General features: G+C 41.4%; 1 protein-coding gene across 1 annotated transcript; it reads left to right on the plus strand.

The window, feature by feature from the left end:
- Window positions 1-186: 186 nt before the first annotated feature.
- LOC309689570 (WD repeat-containing protein 26) lies at window positions 187-14,797 on the plus strand. The gene is made up of 14 exons (XM_082506102.1): window positions 187-799; window positions 2,836-2,935; window positions 3,697-3,753; window positions 6,384-6,520; window positions 7,185-7,282; window positions 7,416-7,572; window positions 9,041-9,179; window positions 9,340-9,480; window positions 9,827-9,946; window positions 10,770-10,915; window positions 11,245-11,323; window positions 11,452-11,581; window positions 11,996-12,190; window positions 12,313-14,797. The coding sequence occupies exons 1-14, from the start codon at window positions 495-497 to the stop codon at window positions 12,336-12,338; spliced, it is 1,830 nt and encodes a 609-aa protein (XP_082362228.1). The 5' UTR covers window positions 187-494; the 3' UTR covers window positions 12,339-14,797.
- Window positions 14,798-16,350: the final 1,553 nt, after the last annotated feature.

The raw sequence follows: 16,350 nt of genomic DNA on the forward strand, positions 1-16,350 counted from the left end.
ATGCTAACTAGGTTCTCATGCACCACCCATGGATTATAATTCTACCCGGAAGCCTGGTAGTGTAGGAATTTCCGGTTACGTCAGGGCGTCAGGACTCCATTAGAGCTGCAGCTGTTTTGAGAGAAACAACAACAAAACGGGCTAACTGATAGAGCTTCCACAGTGACAGTACGCTCTAAGCCTGACAACGAGGCCTCAGATCTGGAAGCTTAACCTTCATTTCCCACCCGGAGCTTCGCCGGCTTCTAACCACGGCCGCTCTCGGTGAGGAAACTCTGGCCTCCGCTTCCTCCTCCTCCGACTCGGACACCGGCGGAGCGTCGCCGCCCCCGCGGAAGAAGCACCGAGCCTCGGCGGTGGAGGGAGCAGGAGAGCCCGGGGCTTCAGCAGTTTTGACAGGCCTTTCCGGAGTTGTCCTAGGACGCGGTGCATACTCTCAAGCCACCTCTGCCATCCACTTTAACCGAAGTGTTGTCAACAACCTCAGCAGCAGTATGCAGGCAAACGGGGCTGGACAAGGACAAGAATCCTCGGAGCTCTCTTGCTTAAACAGCGCACAAAACGGGGAGTCCTCCTCGGTCGGAGGAACTCACTCAAATGGCCTTCTCTCCAGCACAGATAACGGTAATAACGTCGGTACCAGTAATGGATCTTCAGTAGGGCCTTGCACGGGGACTTCGGCTGCTTCTACGGCCTCGAGTTCGGAGGTCGGCTCGTTGAAAAAGAAGAAACGACTAACGCAGGCGGAGGAAGATGTCATACGATTAATAGGGCAACATCTCCACGGACTAGGACTGAAGTAAGTTTATTCAGTGTGTCAGTCGAGGAAAAACTCGCGAAGGCAGTTAACCTTAGCATCGAACATAAGAAGTGCAATCTGTATAACTTGGATTTTATGTGAAACTGCGAAATAGCAGCTGGTAAAGGCGATATTAGTGCGCTTGACAGACACAAACATGGGGGGATGGGGTTGGTAGTTAGCCTGTGAGCTCGGCAGTTGGTAGAAAGAAGGGGTCCATCTTGCACAATAACAGCTAGCATCGGTAGCCTGCGCTAAGGTGTTGTGTCTTGATATTAAACGTTCACGGAAAGATAAAACATAGTTCAACATAGAGCTGTTTCACGAGTTCACCATAACTCGTAGGAGCCTTTTAATGCCAGTTACGTCACGATCTATTAATAAATGTTATAGATTTCGCAGTGAATAAAAGGCATTACATCATCTAACATTAGTAACGTTTGTTCACACAAAACAAGGATCGCAGATTTGTTGTGGTTTTTCAGCTATATAAAATGGAGACGGTTCAGTTTTCCTAATTAGGTACTTAAGCAGAATGATCGAGTTCACGACGTGAGTTTTACGTTTGAGAGGTTATTGCGCAAAAAGCAATTGCGGAGAAAAATGTTAGGTTAGTGCACGGGGTTTTCAACGTCGGCTTTTTACTCTGGTGGCTTTCTTCTTTTTGTAGCTCGTCTGCAAATGCAGCACTTTTTTTTTTCATTTGGGGTTTCTTTTTAGAGAGGTACATGGAGAAGTCTTGTAATGCTGAAAGACACTGTAATAACGGGTATGGGTTATGAAATATGACCTGGTTATTTTAGTATTCCTAGTGCACTCTTTGCATTTCTTGATGGGTCCTTGGAACTATTTATTTCATCAAATCAGGCACCATTTTACACAGCTATCTCACGAATGTTAGAACTTCTCTCCTGCCTTCATTTTTTCCGTCTTTGTTGCTGTGTCCGAGCAATGTGTCATCAGCCAGTCACAAACAGTGACGTGCATGTATTGGAGCGTGTATTTATTTAAAGTCAGCAGTCAATACTGTGGGCGACATTTGTTCCCGAACTGAGCAGAATCGGATGGCTTCATGGCGGCTGAGGAATGCGCTTTGTGCCAGCTGTTTCACATGGAAACGTTGGTTTGAATCTAATTATAGAAATGAGGGTTTGTTGTTTTTTTTGTTTTGTTTTTTTCCCAAGAAACGTGTGTATGGTGATCTTCAAACTGCCAGTGGTTGGGTCGCTTGATTTCTAGTGTTCAGCTGAGAAAGTATAGCATTATAGGCATTATAAAAGACATTGCTGTGTTTACTATGAGGGTTTTTTTTTCTTTTCTTTTTTTTGGGGGGGGGGGTGAAATTGCCTGGTATGAAACAGAGCCCCTACATTTCAGCCAGGGAAATACAATCGAAATCGGGCTCAACACAGAGCTGCTGCGCCACTCCATTGATACCTGAGAATGATGTCATCATGCTGAAGGTGTCAGCCACCCCCCCATACCCATTTCACTTGCATTATCTTGCACACACATCTCTGCAGGAGCTTTTATGGGAGTGGAGTGTGTTTAGCAGAGGGATGGTGTTTGCACAGATGGTTATGGTTCACTGTTGACAGAGCCGAAGGGGGTGATGTCAACCGCAGTGGAAGCTTGATTCATGTTGGTGTCCACAAATAATGCTGGGGTGACACAACTGCCCCACAACCGGCTTCTCCCAGTTATTGTTAGCCATTAAATTATATTCTCCCTACTGTCGGCCACAAACATTAATATCGTCTTGTCACCCAGTACACTATTTGCCATCACCATAAAGTATTGGCATAATGACATAAATGACTAGTGGGGAAAAAGGTCTATAACCTACCTAAAAAATGTCACTTAACATAATGATGGGCTAACTTGTCAGCTGACTGAGCTCACATTTTCAGGTATGACTGTTAATAGCTGGAAAACCACATTTGCCCTTGATTTTATTTTTTTCTCCTTTTCACATGTCTCATCATTATATATCTGGATAACTTCCTCTCCTCCACTCTCCTCCTGTGTCTCTGCAGTCAGACGGTGGACCTGCTGATGCAGGAATCAGGCTGCAGACTGGAACACTCCTCAGCTACCAAGTTCCGCAACCATGTCATGGAAGGAGAGTGGGACAAGGTTAGTATTTGTTTACAGTGACTACATAATAGGAAATATTCTGGGCAACATGGAATATGTGACAGTGAAATTTCACTTCAAAACGCAGAGCTAGAATACATACAGTATCTTTTCAGATCAGTCTCGTCTCATATTAATTATCAACCAAAGCTAAGTTTATGAAAGCAGCAGGTGGTAACATAGGTGAGTTCAAACAGCAGTCTGTACGGGGCACAGTTATGCAAACCCAGCAGCATGAACTTGTTTAATTTTTAATGTTGAAGCCCGCAGGACAACCCTCTGGGGCTGAGTAGAATGAACAGAAATTTAAAGGTGACGTAAAATGCTTATTAAGGCGTCTTTATGTAATTGGCTTTTAAATTGCCAGTTTATTTTATTAGCGCTTGATCCAGCACTTTACAGCAGACCCATAAAAGTGTTAATGCCGGTAGAAATGAATCTCCTGGTGTAACGAACCTACATTGGTTTAGAGCACCTGTGGTCAAAATTAGACTAATACACAAGCAATTTGTTTTGATCCCATAAAGTTATCTACAAAACGGTAAAAGTAGCTGGTAGTTTGAGATTTGACCTTTACATTTTGATCACTGCACAGTTGCATTGTCAAAGCCTTATAGATTAGGTGACCATAAAATCTGTATCACTGTTTATATAATTAGTTTTTGGGTTTTTTTTTTTCTTGTGCATGCATGGAAAGTGCTGAGCTAACGATTTCTCCCTCTTTCTCTCCCCTCTGTCACCCTCCTTTTGTTTCGGTGCAGGCTGAGAATGATCTCAACGAACTGAGAGCATTGATGCATTCTCCCAATGCTATTGTGGTAAGCTCCCTTTGCCCAAACCTGAACTGGACTGAATGACAGTCAGTCAGTTAGCAGGCACAGCTGGACTTTCCAGAATGACACAGTTATAGAGCAGATTCCTTTTTTTTTTCTTTTTTTTTTTTAGAGCAGATTCCTGTTGTGGACAGCGCCACAAGAAGGAGCGAATCCACATTTAGATTTAGAGTAGTGTACTGGATACTGTTTTTGAGCAGAGTGTGACTCCACATTGCAATGCTGTTGGGGTTTTTTTTTACATAGTGTCTTTACATTGATTATAACTAATAATCCACCAGTGTGTGAATGTGAGAGTGAATGAATAGTGGAATTCTACAGCGCTTTGAGGGCCCCGAAAAGCGCTATATAAATGCAATCCATTATTATTATTATTATTACTATTAATAGATTTAAAAGCTATGTTTTGGTTTGATTCTTGCTACTACAGCTTTGTTTTTGCCAGGTCAGTGAATACTTGGAGCAGATATGAGAGATCAAGAATTTCCATTACAGAACATGGTTTAAAAGAATTAAATATGTATACATTTAACAGCACATTGAGAACATATCCATGTCAGCTACAGTATTTAACAGAAAAGACTGCAGTTGTGTATTTCTGCAGTACACAGTACATCTATCAGGGCCTTTAATATTGAATACCACTGATCCACAAACATTTATTCCTGTGAAGATTAGTATGAGAGTAAATACTTTACAGTATCAGTTTGGTAATGAGGCTCAGCTCAGACTAATTATCCCTAGCTAGCATGCTAATTAGCAACAAGATGAGCTCCAAAAATACTTCAGAGTCAAGTGCCTGCTGCTCTGTGTCATAAGGTTTCTAACAGCCATTCCCTGCTGAGTTATTGTGAAAATGGATGTAGCTTTTTAATGTTTTTTGTTTTGTTTTGTTTTTTTTTCCCCTTCATAACGCCATTTTAGTTCTTGAGTTGAGATTAGCATTGTCATAGTCAACATGACATTCACAACAGTTCTGGAGCACAGTTTGCTCGTGTCACGGGCCTAAGGGGGAGAACTCTGAGATGTGTGTTTCTGCCCTCTTTATTTACAGAGTTATGTGGGTGGATTTTGTGTAGTCGATGTGAGTGTGCTTGCTATACTTGCATACCTGAGATAGGATGGAGGCGCTTAACACTGCAAATGACATCGCTAAACTGCAGCAATGTGTAAACACTATAAAAGAAATGGTGATGTTAATATTACCATATGTGCTCTGCATATTTGTAAATATATTCTAATAATGACAAATTGATTTTTTTTTAATTATATTCTACCACTAATTTGAGTTTTATTGCATCAGTGTCATATATCCTAAATGGGAATGTTTAGTTTTTTTTGCTTCCTTAAAATGTGGTACTTTATCCTTTTTTATGATAAAGTTATGCAAACTAGCTGTCTTGATATATATGGTTAAAATCACTCCCTGTCAGTGTCAAAGCAGTAGTTTAAGCTTATTTGTCATTCTTTTATTTTCTCCTTACAAACAGAATGCCAGTACACTCTGATAAATGGTTTTCATTGTTGTGGTACAAAAAAGAAACATGTTTCAGCTTGAAGGCATTATCCACGTAATTCAAAACAACAATAAATGATAACCAGGTGAGCTTTAAACGTCACTCAGTAAAAAGAATGCATAATTGCTTGATAGGGTGAAGCACACAAAAGGCCTTTTTTATTCCTCAGCTAGAAATCCAGTATGATGTATGTTGCCAAGTATTTCAAGGTGTATGAGTATTGCTTCCTCTTTGAAGGTGTAGTCACGCAGATGCATTTCTGTTATGGAGGGAAGCATATAAGTGTTAAATGTTACAATCTGAGTCCAAAAGGTTTGAACAGAGATCTGTTGTTGAGCCGTTTCTTTTATTTTATTTATTAGTATTCCATATTTTCACTGTGCAGATGCATATATCGGTGCCACTTATTTTTGACTTTGATTGTAAAATGTTATAAAGAGCTAATAAGAATTTATGCCATTGTTGGACAAGGTCTGGAAACATCTTATTTTTGTTGGCGTATTTTTCTGATATTTTCAGTATATGTTAATATCTAAATGAGTTTGTTTTTTTTCATCTGTATATTATGATAAGAATGTTACTATGGGATGGGGACATCTGCTCTTGGGTGATAATGTGGCTTTAGCTACATGAGATTCCTAAAAAGTACTTTGCAACACAGAACACATATTATTGTAGCTTGGAACACCTCTGTGCGAGTCTTTATTCATTTATTATTATAGATAGTTTCATATTTTTAATCTAACTTATTTTCAGTTATAAAAACTGGATGGGGTTTCTGCCTCTGGCAGTCATGTTTTCTTCCTGAGAAATCTTTGCTTGCTGGGTATTGCATTTATTGATGCATCCTATCATGCAATTATATATTCTCTTTAATGTTTGATGTTTGAACCTTTTCCCAAAATTAGAATGAAGGCTTTGTTAGCTGGCGCCAGCCTTATTTGTTTTGATATTTGCAGCTATGGGAGACTTGGTGCATTGAACGTTTGGAATTGAGTACTGTTGCTGCTGTTCTTTACTATTTATTTCTTCCTCCTGTATGTTTTTGTGTTTATAGATTACCTTCTTTATACCTGTGCTTCTCTTCTTTCTACTCAGCGTATGAAGTTCCTGCTGCTGCAGCAGAAGTACCTTGAGTACCTGGAGGACGGAAAAGTCTTGGAGGCTTTGCAGGTCCTCCGGGGAGAGCTGACGCCGCTCAAGTACAACACAGATCGCATCCACGTACTCAGCGGGTACTGTTTAATGTTACCTCTGGCTTATAGCCATCATCAGGATGTTCACCCTGTCTGCACAAATACACACCTACTAACCACCCATATAGCTATTGGAGAGTCCTGTAGATGCTAATGGTACGCCTGTTTGGTGATTTACTTGTACCAAAATCTGCACCTGTATAAATATTGTTTGCTAATAATTAAGGGAATATTAAATTGTCTTACATTATGATAATTAATGAAGCTTAAGCTGTTGAATTCACTGTAAAACGTCTATATGGTAAATGATTTTAGTAGTAATTTTCACAGTGCAGTTCTTGTCACGCTTACTGTTTTATCTCCAGTAATAAAACAATCATGGATCTTTTTGCTTGATCTGCAAATGTTAGTCAGCTCTTTTTAAAAAAAAAAAAATCAAATACCTGAATGTAACAAGTTCATCTTAGACCCTTCAGGATGCTTTATTTACCACATCAGAAAGTTTGCTAAATTTAGTCTAAGTTAAAATCTGTATTTAATTGTCAGTGGTTGTAGTTTACGGCCATTCTTATCACTATTTTAAGCTCCTGTTTACTTCCTGGTGATAAGATGTCTTTTTAAAGTGGTAATAATCCTTCATGGATGTTATGATGTCCTCTCAGTGTGTTTTTTGCTTAAACTGCGTTCTTGTATGTTGTTTCAGGTACCTAATGTGTAGCCATGCTGAGGATCTTAGGGCCAAGGCAGAGTGGGAGGGCAAGGGCACGGCTTCACGCTGCAGGCTGCTGGATAAACTACAAAGTGAGGAGGCATTTCCATAACTGACCCTGTACAGCTAACAGATGTTGTCTTATTTTTGTGTGTGTGTGTGTGTGGGCATATTCCATGTACAGCTGTGAATCTCTATGATCCGTTTTTTCCTCTCTATTTGTAGCATACCTGCCTCCTTCTGTGATGCTGCCCCCTCGTCGACTGCACACCCTGCTCCGGCAAGCAGTGGAGCTGCAGAGGGACCGCTGCCTTTATCATAACACCAAGCTGGACAATAACCTGGACTCGGTCTCTCTCCTCCTTGATCACGTCTGCAGCAGGTTGGTACTGCAAAGCTAGCATGTTGCACTGTCTCCGAGACGCCAGACTTTGCTAAATTATAAAACTGTAATATTTTACTCTTGTTGTTATAAAACCAAAATGTTGGAGCTCCTTGTGATTCTAAATGTTGTTTTTGGAGTGGAAGTCAGCTGATTTTTCTCTTTAATGACATACTCCACTACTATGTCTCCACTACTTCTTTTCTTTTGTACCTTGATGCTTCGTATATTTTAACCTGTCGCATTTTCTTTCTCCTATTTATTTGCTGTGTATTGTAATGCCCCAAACACCTGTAGCTCATCAGGGAATGGACATGTAGCCTCTGGGGGTGTCCTCTGGTGTCTGGAACGTTGACACTGGCAAAGGATCCTTTAAGTCTTTTGTAGTGTGAGATAGGGTGAAGTTGATAGGTTGGGGGAGTGGGGTGTTTAGTGTGCACCAATGTTTAAGTAGATGGTACATGTCAAAGCAATATCCAGGATAAATCCAGGATTTTCCAGCAGATAATCACTGTTGTTCACAACCGGTCAGTGGTTTTACTGCTGTGGCTCATCTAAAATCGATTGCTTTAACTGACACAATGAAGGGAAGATGAAATTCAAGTTCTTTAAGGCTCTGGTTGCTCTGTCTTTGTTCACACACCCTTGGAACAATGCACAAAAGTCACCAATGGTGCCTTTGGATTGGCAGACTGAGGATTGACCTCTTTATAAAGGGCGAGCAGTGGGTGTGTTACATCTTCAGAGGATCACAGTTCAGTGCAGTGGTGCTGGCGAGGAGAGTCTAAGCATTAGTTCAAACTCCAGTTCGGAAAGAGGAATATGGAAACTGGGCCAACTGTCGATCTCAGGGAATAGTACAGGGTGTGTTGGAGTTTTCCCCATAAATCTACATGCATATTATGGACCTGGGAAAATGCATATGACCAAATCCTTTAGGGGACTCGCTCCATTTAGTAGAAGAGTTCAAGAACTTTGCAGGCTTCTTCATGAGTGGGGCAAGGGTGGAATGGATAGAAAGATCAATCAGAAACTGTAGTGATCTGGGCACTGTGACTGCTTTGTGTGGTGAAGAGAGGGCTTAGCCCAAAGTTGATGACTTTCTGGTAGATCTTACCCTCACCAGTGGGCACCAGCTGTGGGTAGCAACTAAAGGATTAAGAATACAAGGAACAGAACCAAGATTCTTTCAAAAGGTGTCCTTACAAGTGTAAGGATTAGCGATACCAACTGTTAGCTACAAAGTGATGGGCAACATGCCAAGTGTTTTTCTTTTAGGTGGGCTGTAGAGCTGGTGGGAGCTCTGCTTTGCATGAGGGGCTCAAAGTAGAGCTGCTGCCTCTGTGCAGTGAAAGGAGACAACCGAGGTGATTAAGGCTTAGACGGCTGCCCCGGCCACCTGGACCTGGGTTAAATGGATGACTGAATTAAGATTTTAACTTTTTCATCTTGTGTGTGTGTGTTACAGGAAGCAGTTCCCATGTTACACTCAACAGATTCTGACTGAGCATTGTAATGAGGTGTGGTTCTGCAAATTCTCAAATGATGGCACCAAGCTAGCCACTGGCTCCAAAGACACTACTGTCATAATTTGGCAAGTGGACCCAGTAAGTTTTGGGGTTTTTTTTATTAGTATTTTAATTTCAGACTTTAAAATCTCTTGACAATTTGTTTTTTTTCTTGTTGTTTTTTTTTAATTTCCACAAATAAGGGCCCAGTCCATATTGTGTCTCAGGGTTTTTCTTTGTCCTCTTACTATCTGTGTAGGAGACCCACCAGCTGAAGCTGCTGCGAACCCTGGAGGGTCATGCATACGGCGTCTCCTACTTAGCCTGGAGTCCCGATGACACCTACCTGATCGCCTGCGGACCGGATGACTGCTCCGAGCTCTGGCTCTGGAATGTTCAGGTAAGGTTGATGCACGGTGGCTTCACTTGTTAACTTTAATGCTATATTACCTCTTCAAACAGCAGAGAACATAATAGTACAGTTGTGTAGAAAAGCATACATTGGTGAATCTCAAAATCTTTCTTTTTCAAAATGAGGAAACGTGTGCTGGATAACCTGCCTTAGATACTCTGTAGTGTGCTGTGTGTACTCAGTGACCTCTCCGCTTCACGGATCCCCTTCTGTTTCCTTTCCTGTTACTCAACCCTCCCCCACTCTTGCTTTATATTTCTTCTCGCTGTCTCCCTTCCCCCATTTTCTCTCCTCTTGATTTGCACTCGGTCTGTCAATCCCCCCTCTTCACCAGACGGGGGAGCTGCGGACCAAAATGTCCCAGTCCCATGAAGATAGTCTGACCAGCGTGGCCTGGAACCCTGATGGCAAGCGCTTTGTCACTGGAGGACAAAGGGGACAGTTTTATCAGTGTGTAAGTTAATTATTTTTTTATTCTCTCTCTATGTCTAATGCACAGTTGTTTTTAGTTTGTGTGCTTTCGTCAAATTTTTCACCTTTTTTTTTTTTTTCTTAAAAATAATTAATTAGTCATCTCAGCTATTTTGTTATATTTTTGTTGAATTTTTGTTGAATTTAACTTAAGTTTTAACTGCTGTAACAATTTTTCCACGTTTGGTGCTAAATAAAGCATATCTTATCTTGTTATCATTGCTTCTGTTAATCAGTGCTGAATTCCTGGCATGTTTTCATAATGGCGTGCTGGGGAAGAGAGAAAAGGAAAAGAGATTTGGTTGTGTTAGCAGCTGTTAAACGTCTATTGAAATGCTGGGATAACCTTAATCAGGTTTTCAAACAATCATAGGCTCTTTCAGTATTGTGATTTTCTATCCAACTTACTGAAAGAGCCCATAAAAATATGTTTTTCACAGTTGATCTACAGCTATCTGTGTGTGCTTTGTGACTAAGCAGGTCTTTCCCCTCCCAGGGTGGTTCCCTGTACCTTTTAATGAAGAGTTTTGACACCTTGATATATATGAATAAAGATGTGGTTTGACCATTGGAATAAGTTTGGGATTTTTCCCAAAGGTTTCCCCTCGTAAGCTGATCATCCCCACTAACTTCTGTTTCACAATCGGTCATTTTGTCCTGGAAGCAGGCCTGAAATATGACTTAAACCACTTCACAACAGAGAAACAAGTGCTTCCCCTCGTAAGCGTCCAATGGGAGTAAGAGTTTAGTATGATTGCCATACTATGCTGTTTCAGTGTTTCTCTTCTCTGATGTGTGTATTTCAGGACCTGGATGGCAACTTGTTAGACTCCTGGGAGGGTGTGAGAGTGCAGTGCCTGTGGTGCCTGAACGATGGCAGGATAGTGCTGGCCTCAGACACCCACCAGCGTATCCGGGGATACAACTTTGAGGACCTTACGGACAGAAACATGTATGTGTCAGCGCTCCTCACCCCTGCACTGTTGTATACCTACATGAAATATTGTTGACATGTGCCATTTTTCTCAAGGGGCTAATCCAGGTGTAATGAATCGCTAATCATGGTAGTTGCTGGAGTTGATCTCTTCTGATGCCGAGCAGTGCTCCTTTTATAGCTATGGTTTCACTTTAAAACGGATGAATACCACAACAAACTCTTCCCGAATTTTAGGAACTCTACAGCTGTCTGTAGTATTTGCTCTAAAATATCACGTTATACTTATCAGTTACATCACACATCACAGTGCCTGACAGGCTGTCTTGTTCACATGTCCTTTACAGAGTTCAGGAGGACCACCCTATCATGTCTTTTACTGTTTCAAAGAACGGAAGATTAGCTTTGTTAAATGTAGCAACTCAGGTAAGCTACTGATCAATTCAGGCTCTTTACAGCATCAGTCCTGCTAAAATGCATGGCTGCTTTGTTTTGCTAAACTGTGTAAAGTATTCTTCAGTAGTTACAGTCTGTTGGTCTACACCTTTTTGTAGGGAGTGCACCTGTGGGACCTTCAGGACCGGGTGCTGGTAAGGAAGTACCAAGGTGTTACCCAGGGCTTCTACACAATCCACTCCTGCTTTGGAGGACACAACGAAGACTTCATTGCCAGTGGCAGCGAAGGTACAGTCAGAGTGCTGTGGGAATAAATGGCCACGTTTTCACTATGTTTGTATGAGTCTTCTTTCAGTGTAATGTTTTCTGGTCCAGTGTCCTTTCTGCGTGTAGCTCTGCATGACTTCTGATCACCATTATAGTAGTGACTAATTTGTGAAAAGTAACTTAAATGCCTTAATTAGGATGGTTAAAGCCCTTAGCAGCCAATTCCCAGCCAGCCCAGATCCTTTGCTGTATTTCATTCCTCTGCACCCTTTCCCCATATTTCCTTGTGAAATATGGTGAAATGTTTCTTCCTTTCATTCAGTTTCTTTAAACTTTCTAAATTCCGATCGGTGTTGTCTTTTACATTAATTCCCCTACAATTCGAACCCTGTTTTCTTCCACCTGTTTTATTGCTTTCTTTATCTGTTGCCACAGACCACAAAGTATACATCTGGCATCGGCGTGGTGAACTTCCTATCGCTGAGCTCACAGGCCACACGCGCACCGTTAACTGTGTGAGCTGGAACCCGGCCATCCCAAGCCTCATGGCTTCTGCCTCCGATGACGGCACAGTACGCATCTGGGGCCCTGCACCCTTCCTCGAATCACAAGAGGCAGATGGGCTCAACGGTAGTTATAACTGTTGGTTATAACATGATTTTATTTTATTTTTGTTTTTGTTCATGTTGATTTATGCTAAAATTCTCCTCAAATCACCATTTTGATCTACTAAATGTTTATTTCCTTCTCAGAAAACTGCAGTCACATGGACAGTTGATGGTCACTAATAGAGCAGAAACCGTGTCTCTAACAACAAACAACATCCCACAGTAAAACACAATATTCATGGGCGAAGAAAACCCAGCATCCACATATTGCAAGAGAAGAATAACCAACAAAAAAAGAGAAAACATACGGAAGAAAATTGTCTCCTCACTGGCCTAGAAAAAAATAGCGAGTGTGAAGACTGACCGAAAACTCGTCTTCATCCGAAATCCAATTCTGACCTAAAGGCCTGATAAATGAGTCGGCGCCCAGCGGGATACTCCCTGGAGAGCTGTAATGGCTGTTCTCCTCTTCAAAGCAAACCCTTCTTCCTCCATGTCCTTGCGTGGTCACCAGCCATGCCAGGTCCTCACAAGTTTCCCAGGAAACCCACCTCCACCTGGAGCTTGGAGCACATCAAGTCCCTGTGATGCCTCCAGACAGACACTGCAGATCAGCCGTCTGCTCACTGGACTACATCTGTGTGCCTGTCTGTCTCTCACGTTACCTGTATAATGTCTCCATGGACTTGGGGTGGGGTCTTGCTGGGGGAGGATGGTGCATAGAGGTGGGATATAGCAACTATTCTGTATGTATGTTTTCCTCTCCCCCTCTTTCTTGCTATATTAACATTCAATCTTTTGGACAAAGGCTGAAAGTCCACAGTGGAAACATTGACTGACCAGCTGAAACACAGACAAAAAAAAAGGCTATGCTAAATGTTGGATTTTTTTATGATAGTCATAGGGTTTATTCTCATTTAAGAGGTGAATCTTAGCAAGTAGTGCCCTTGGAAAGCTTTAGTGTGAAGATTCCACTTTTTGTTTCTCAACATTAGGAAAATAAAATCTTTTTATTCCTTAATTTAACTGCTAAAGGACAGTTGCTGTTCTGTTTCCAACTGACAGTACCCCCCCCCCACACACACACACACACACACACAGTCTGTCGAGCTAGCTACCGCACAACTCCATTACATCTGCCTAAGAGGAGGACAGAGGAACTCACAGTTCACATATCATCTGGGAGAAGGGAGGGGTGGGTCTTTCGTTGTTGATAAGGTGGCGTTTCCACTATCAAGACATACACTTTGACCTTTCTCAAGAGACATGCTTTCAGATGTGAAAAGTGCAACTTTTAATGCACATCAGTGACTGCTGTTCCTCCTCTGTGAGTGTGAGTGTGAGAGTGAATGAGCGATTATGCATGCACACATTAGTATGAGAGCTGACGTTACTGAGTGCAGATTTAATTGGCGTGTGTGTGTGTGTGTGTGTGTGTGTGTGTGTGTGTGTGTGTGTGTGTGTGTGTGTGTGTGTGCGCGCGCATGCATGCATGTGTGTTCAATTCGCACCAGCAGATAATCCCCCACCCTCTCTCCAATTCTCCTAATCCCATGTTAAAATTGTAAAGAGGATTTTAAAACCAGTTCTGAGTTATCCAAAGCCCCATAGGGACCTCTATCTGTGGAACAAAGAATACTTGAGAGCCATTTTGTAAAAGAAAGTCATTTTGTTTGTTTTGTTTTTTTTAATCTGGGGCTTTAATTTTTACATTCAGATTTTTTTTTCTCTTTTATTTTTCTCCCTACCACGTGGCATTTAAGCGACACTGAACCAGTGACATCTGCTTTTTGTGGGTTTGGGGAGGAAAAGGAAATTTCAAAAGAGCAATTCGAGCGAGACATGTTTCCAAAAAGCTGTAAAGTGTTGTTATTAGCAAAGAGTAATTTCTTATGAGAAGTTAATGATTGTAATTAATGGACGTGTAGTAGGACAGCCCCAGAGAGGAGAGGCACCAGTACCCAGATCCACGCTTCGAGCGCACAGTTAGGGAGTGTTGTTGCAATCCTAGGAACGCACACAGACTGCCTTCCTGTTTATACAGTTGCACACAAACCTTCACTATGTACGGCAGCACCCCCCCCTCCCCCAAACTGCACTTTGAGTAGTCTTTTCTGCTCTCTTGCACATACAGCAATGGCATAAATCCATGAAGTTCCCAGCCTAAAACGTAAAATGTTACATTGGTGAAGACGTAACCTACATAGGAGATTGCTTACAGGAAGCAAGCCCTTACTATGCCTCTATGCATCTAAAAAGCAATGGCTTGTCTTTGACTTTTTGAAAGCTCACCCTCACTCTCAAAAGGCGTAGCAGCCTCTTCTCGAGGGTACCGCTGTCGAGCTTAGAGAGAATTCAGCATTAACCCCTGCACCCCACTTCACTCTCCAGCCAAGTTTTTCAGTGGTCAGTGCACCATTCAAAGCTTTCTTCCTCCCTTTTCGAGGGTATGTAATGACTATTTGCTACAGACTGATATACAGTGAAATGTTTCAAAACAGTGCTTTTCTGTCTGTTTTTATTGGACTTTTTTGTTACTTTTTTTTTTTTTCCTTTTTTTTTGTTGTTCATATATCATTTTTTGGTTGATCTCTTTCTCTGTATGATCATATTAAAGTATAACCAGACATTTGGAGTCCTTTTTGTTTTTGTTGTAATCTTTATAACCCTTTTTAACTCTTTTATGTTTTAAATATATTTTGTTCATCTGTATTCAGTTGCATATTTTCTACCACTATCACAAAAAATAAAATAATATGCACAGTAACACTCATGCACCTAGGAGTGAGAAGAGTCGTAGGAAGTGTGTTACCTACAATCAAATCAGGTTTGATCTATCCACCCCTCGCCTTTAAAGAGTTTCCTTCATGTGAAAATCTTGTTTTATCGCATGTCTGTGTACGCGACCGATCATCCCTCTCGGCGTGCCGTTGTAGATTGGCAGTGGCTACTTCTCTGACCCCACATCAAAGCCAAATTTACTTGAGGCACTTGTGTATGTGTTGATCTGATATTCACACATTGAAAACCTCTATCTTGACTCCTAGACCATAGAATGGACTCCTCTTCCACGCCCCGCATCATTTCAGAAGACTTGAGACAAATGGTACACACCAAGACCCCGAATAAGAGTTCCAGTAAAACCCATCGTTCACCTGCTGGTGGCAAATGCTATGTCTGTATGCAACCTGGTGTCTGCTCTGTTCTTTTGTCTTGGGTTTACCAAGGGACTTGTTTCTGATTTAACTGTCTTATTTCTCAGAGGTAGAGGTGGTGGGTGGGGGATACTAAGGGCTTACAGTAGCATCTCTAAGTTCCTTGGGTTTGGGCGGGAAGGGGAAATGTGTGGATTTACGTTCAATGTGTTATTTACAAAAGTGATTGTACTGTTTTGTATTGTTGTGTAGGGAAAGTGTTATGTATGCATATTTTCAATAAAGCATTCAGGGTTTTGAAAAAAAAAAACAATAAGAATGGTCCATCGCCGTTTGGTGGGGCAGGAAACTTAGGAACCTGTGAGATGCTTAGAAATCCACTCTGCTACTCTCCCATCCTTAAACAGCTCGGCACAACTCGACCCCGAAGTCACCAATGTGGCAAAGCATTCGTGAAGGTCTCTGTTTCCAAGAGAGTTGGCACACTGTAAATAAAATACTAGAATAAATGGAACACAAGGAATGAAAATAATTAAAATTTCAAAATAAATGAATAATAGAAATGTGACTTCGAAATTATACATGTACTCATTCTGAATTTGAATCATGCTGAGACGGGGACGCCTTCACTCTTAAAATTTGTTGTGTATAATGAAAAAAGAGCTTCTCCATACTTGCTTCATTTCAATTGCTAAATAGTTCTGTGTCAATGTGTGGTTTAACATAGTCCTGCTGAATTAATCAAGGTGCGCTGCTCCCATTACCTGTGCATATCATTAAGTATTTGTGGTGCCTTTGCCAAGGTCCCATCCTATGTGCATTGAAGCAGCCTCTCCTCTTTTTACACCCTCATACCGAGACTCCATGACATTACTGACCTCTAGTGTGACGAGTCATAAGCAGATTTATTTCACTGTTATCAAATTCAAAGTGAGCATGCATTAAAAAAGGCAATACTTGTGTTTCTTCATTTTCTTTGTACTATCAGATCAATAATTTCAATTCTGTACCAATCAATTCAACCATT

The sequence above is a fragment of the Aulonocara stuartgranti genome (assembly GCF_965226115.1).
Source record: "Aulonocara stuartgranti genome assembly, chromosome: 15".
In the NCBI taxonomy this organism is placed as follows: domain Eukaryota; kingdom Metazoa; phylum Chordata; class Actinopteri; order Cichliformes; family Cichlidae; genus Aulonocara; species Aulonocara stuartgranti.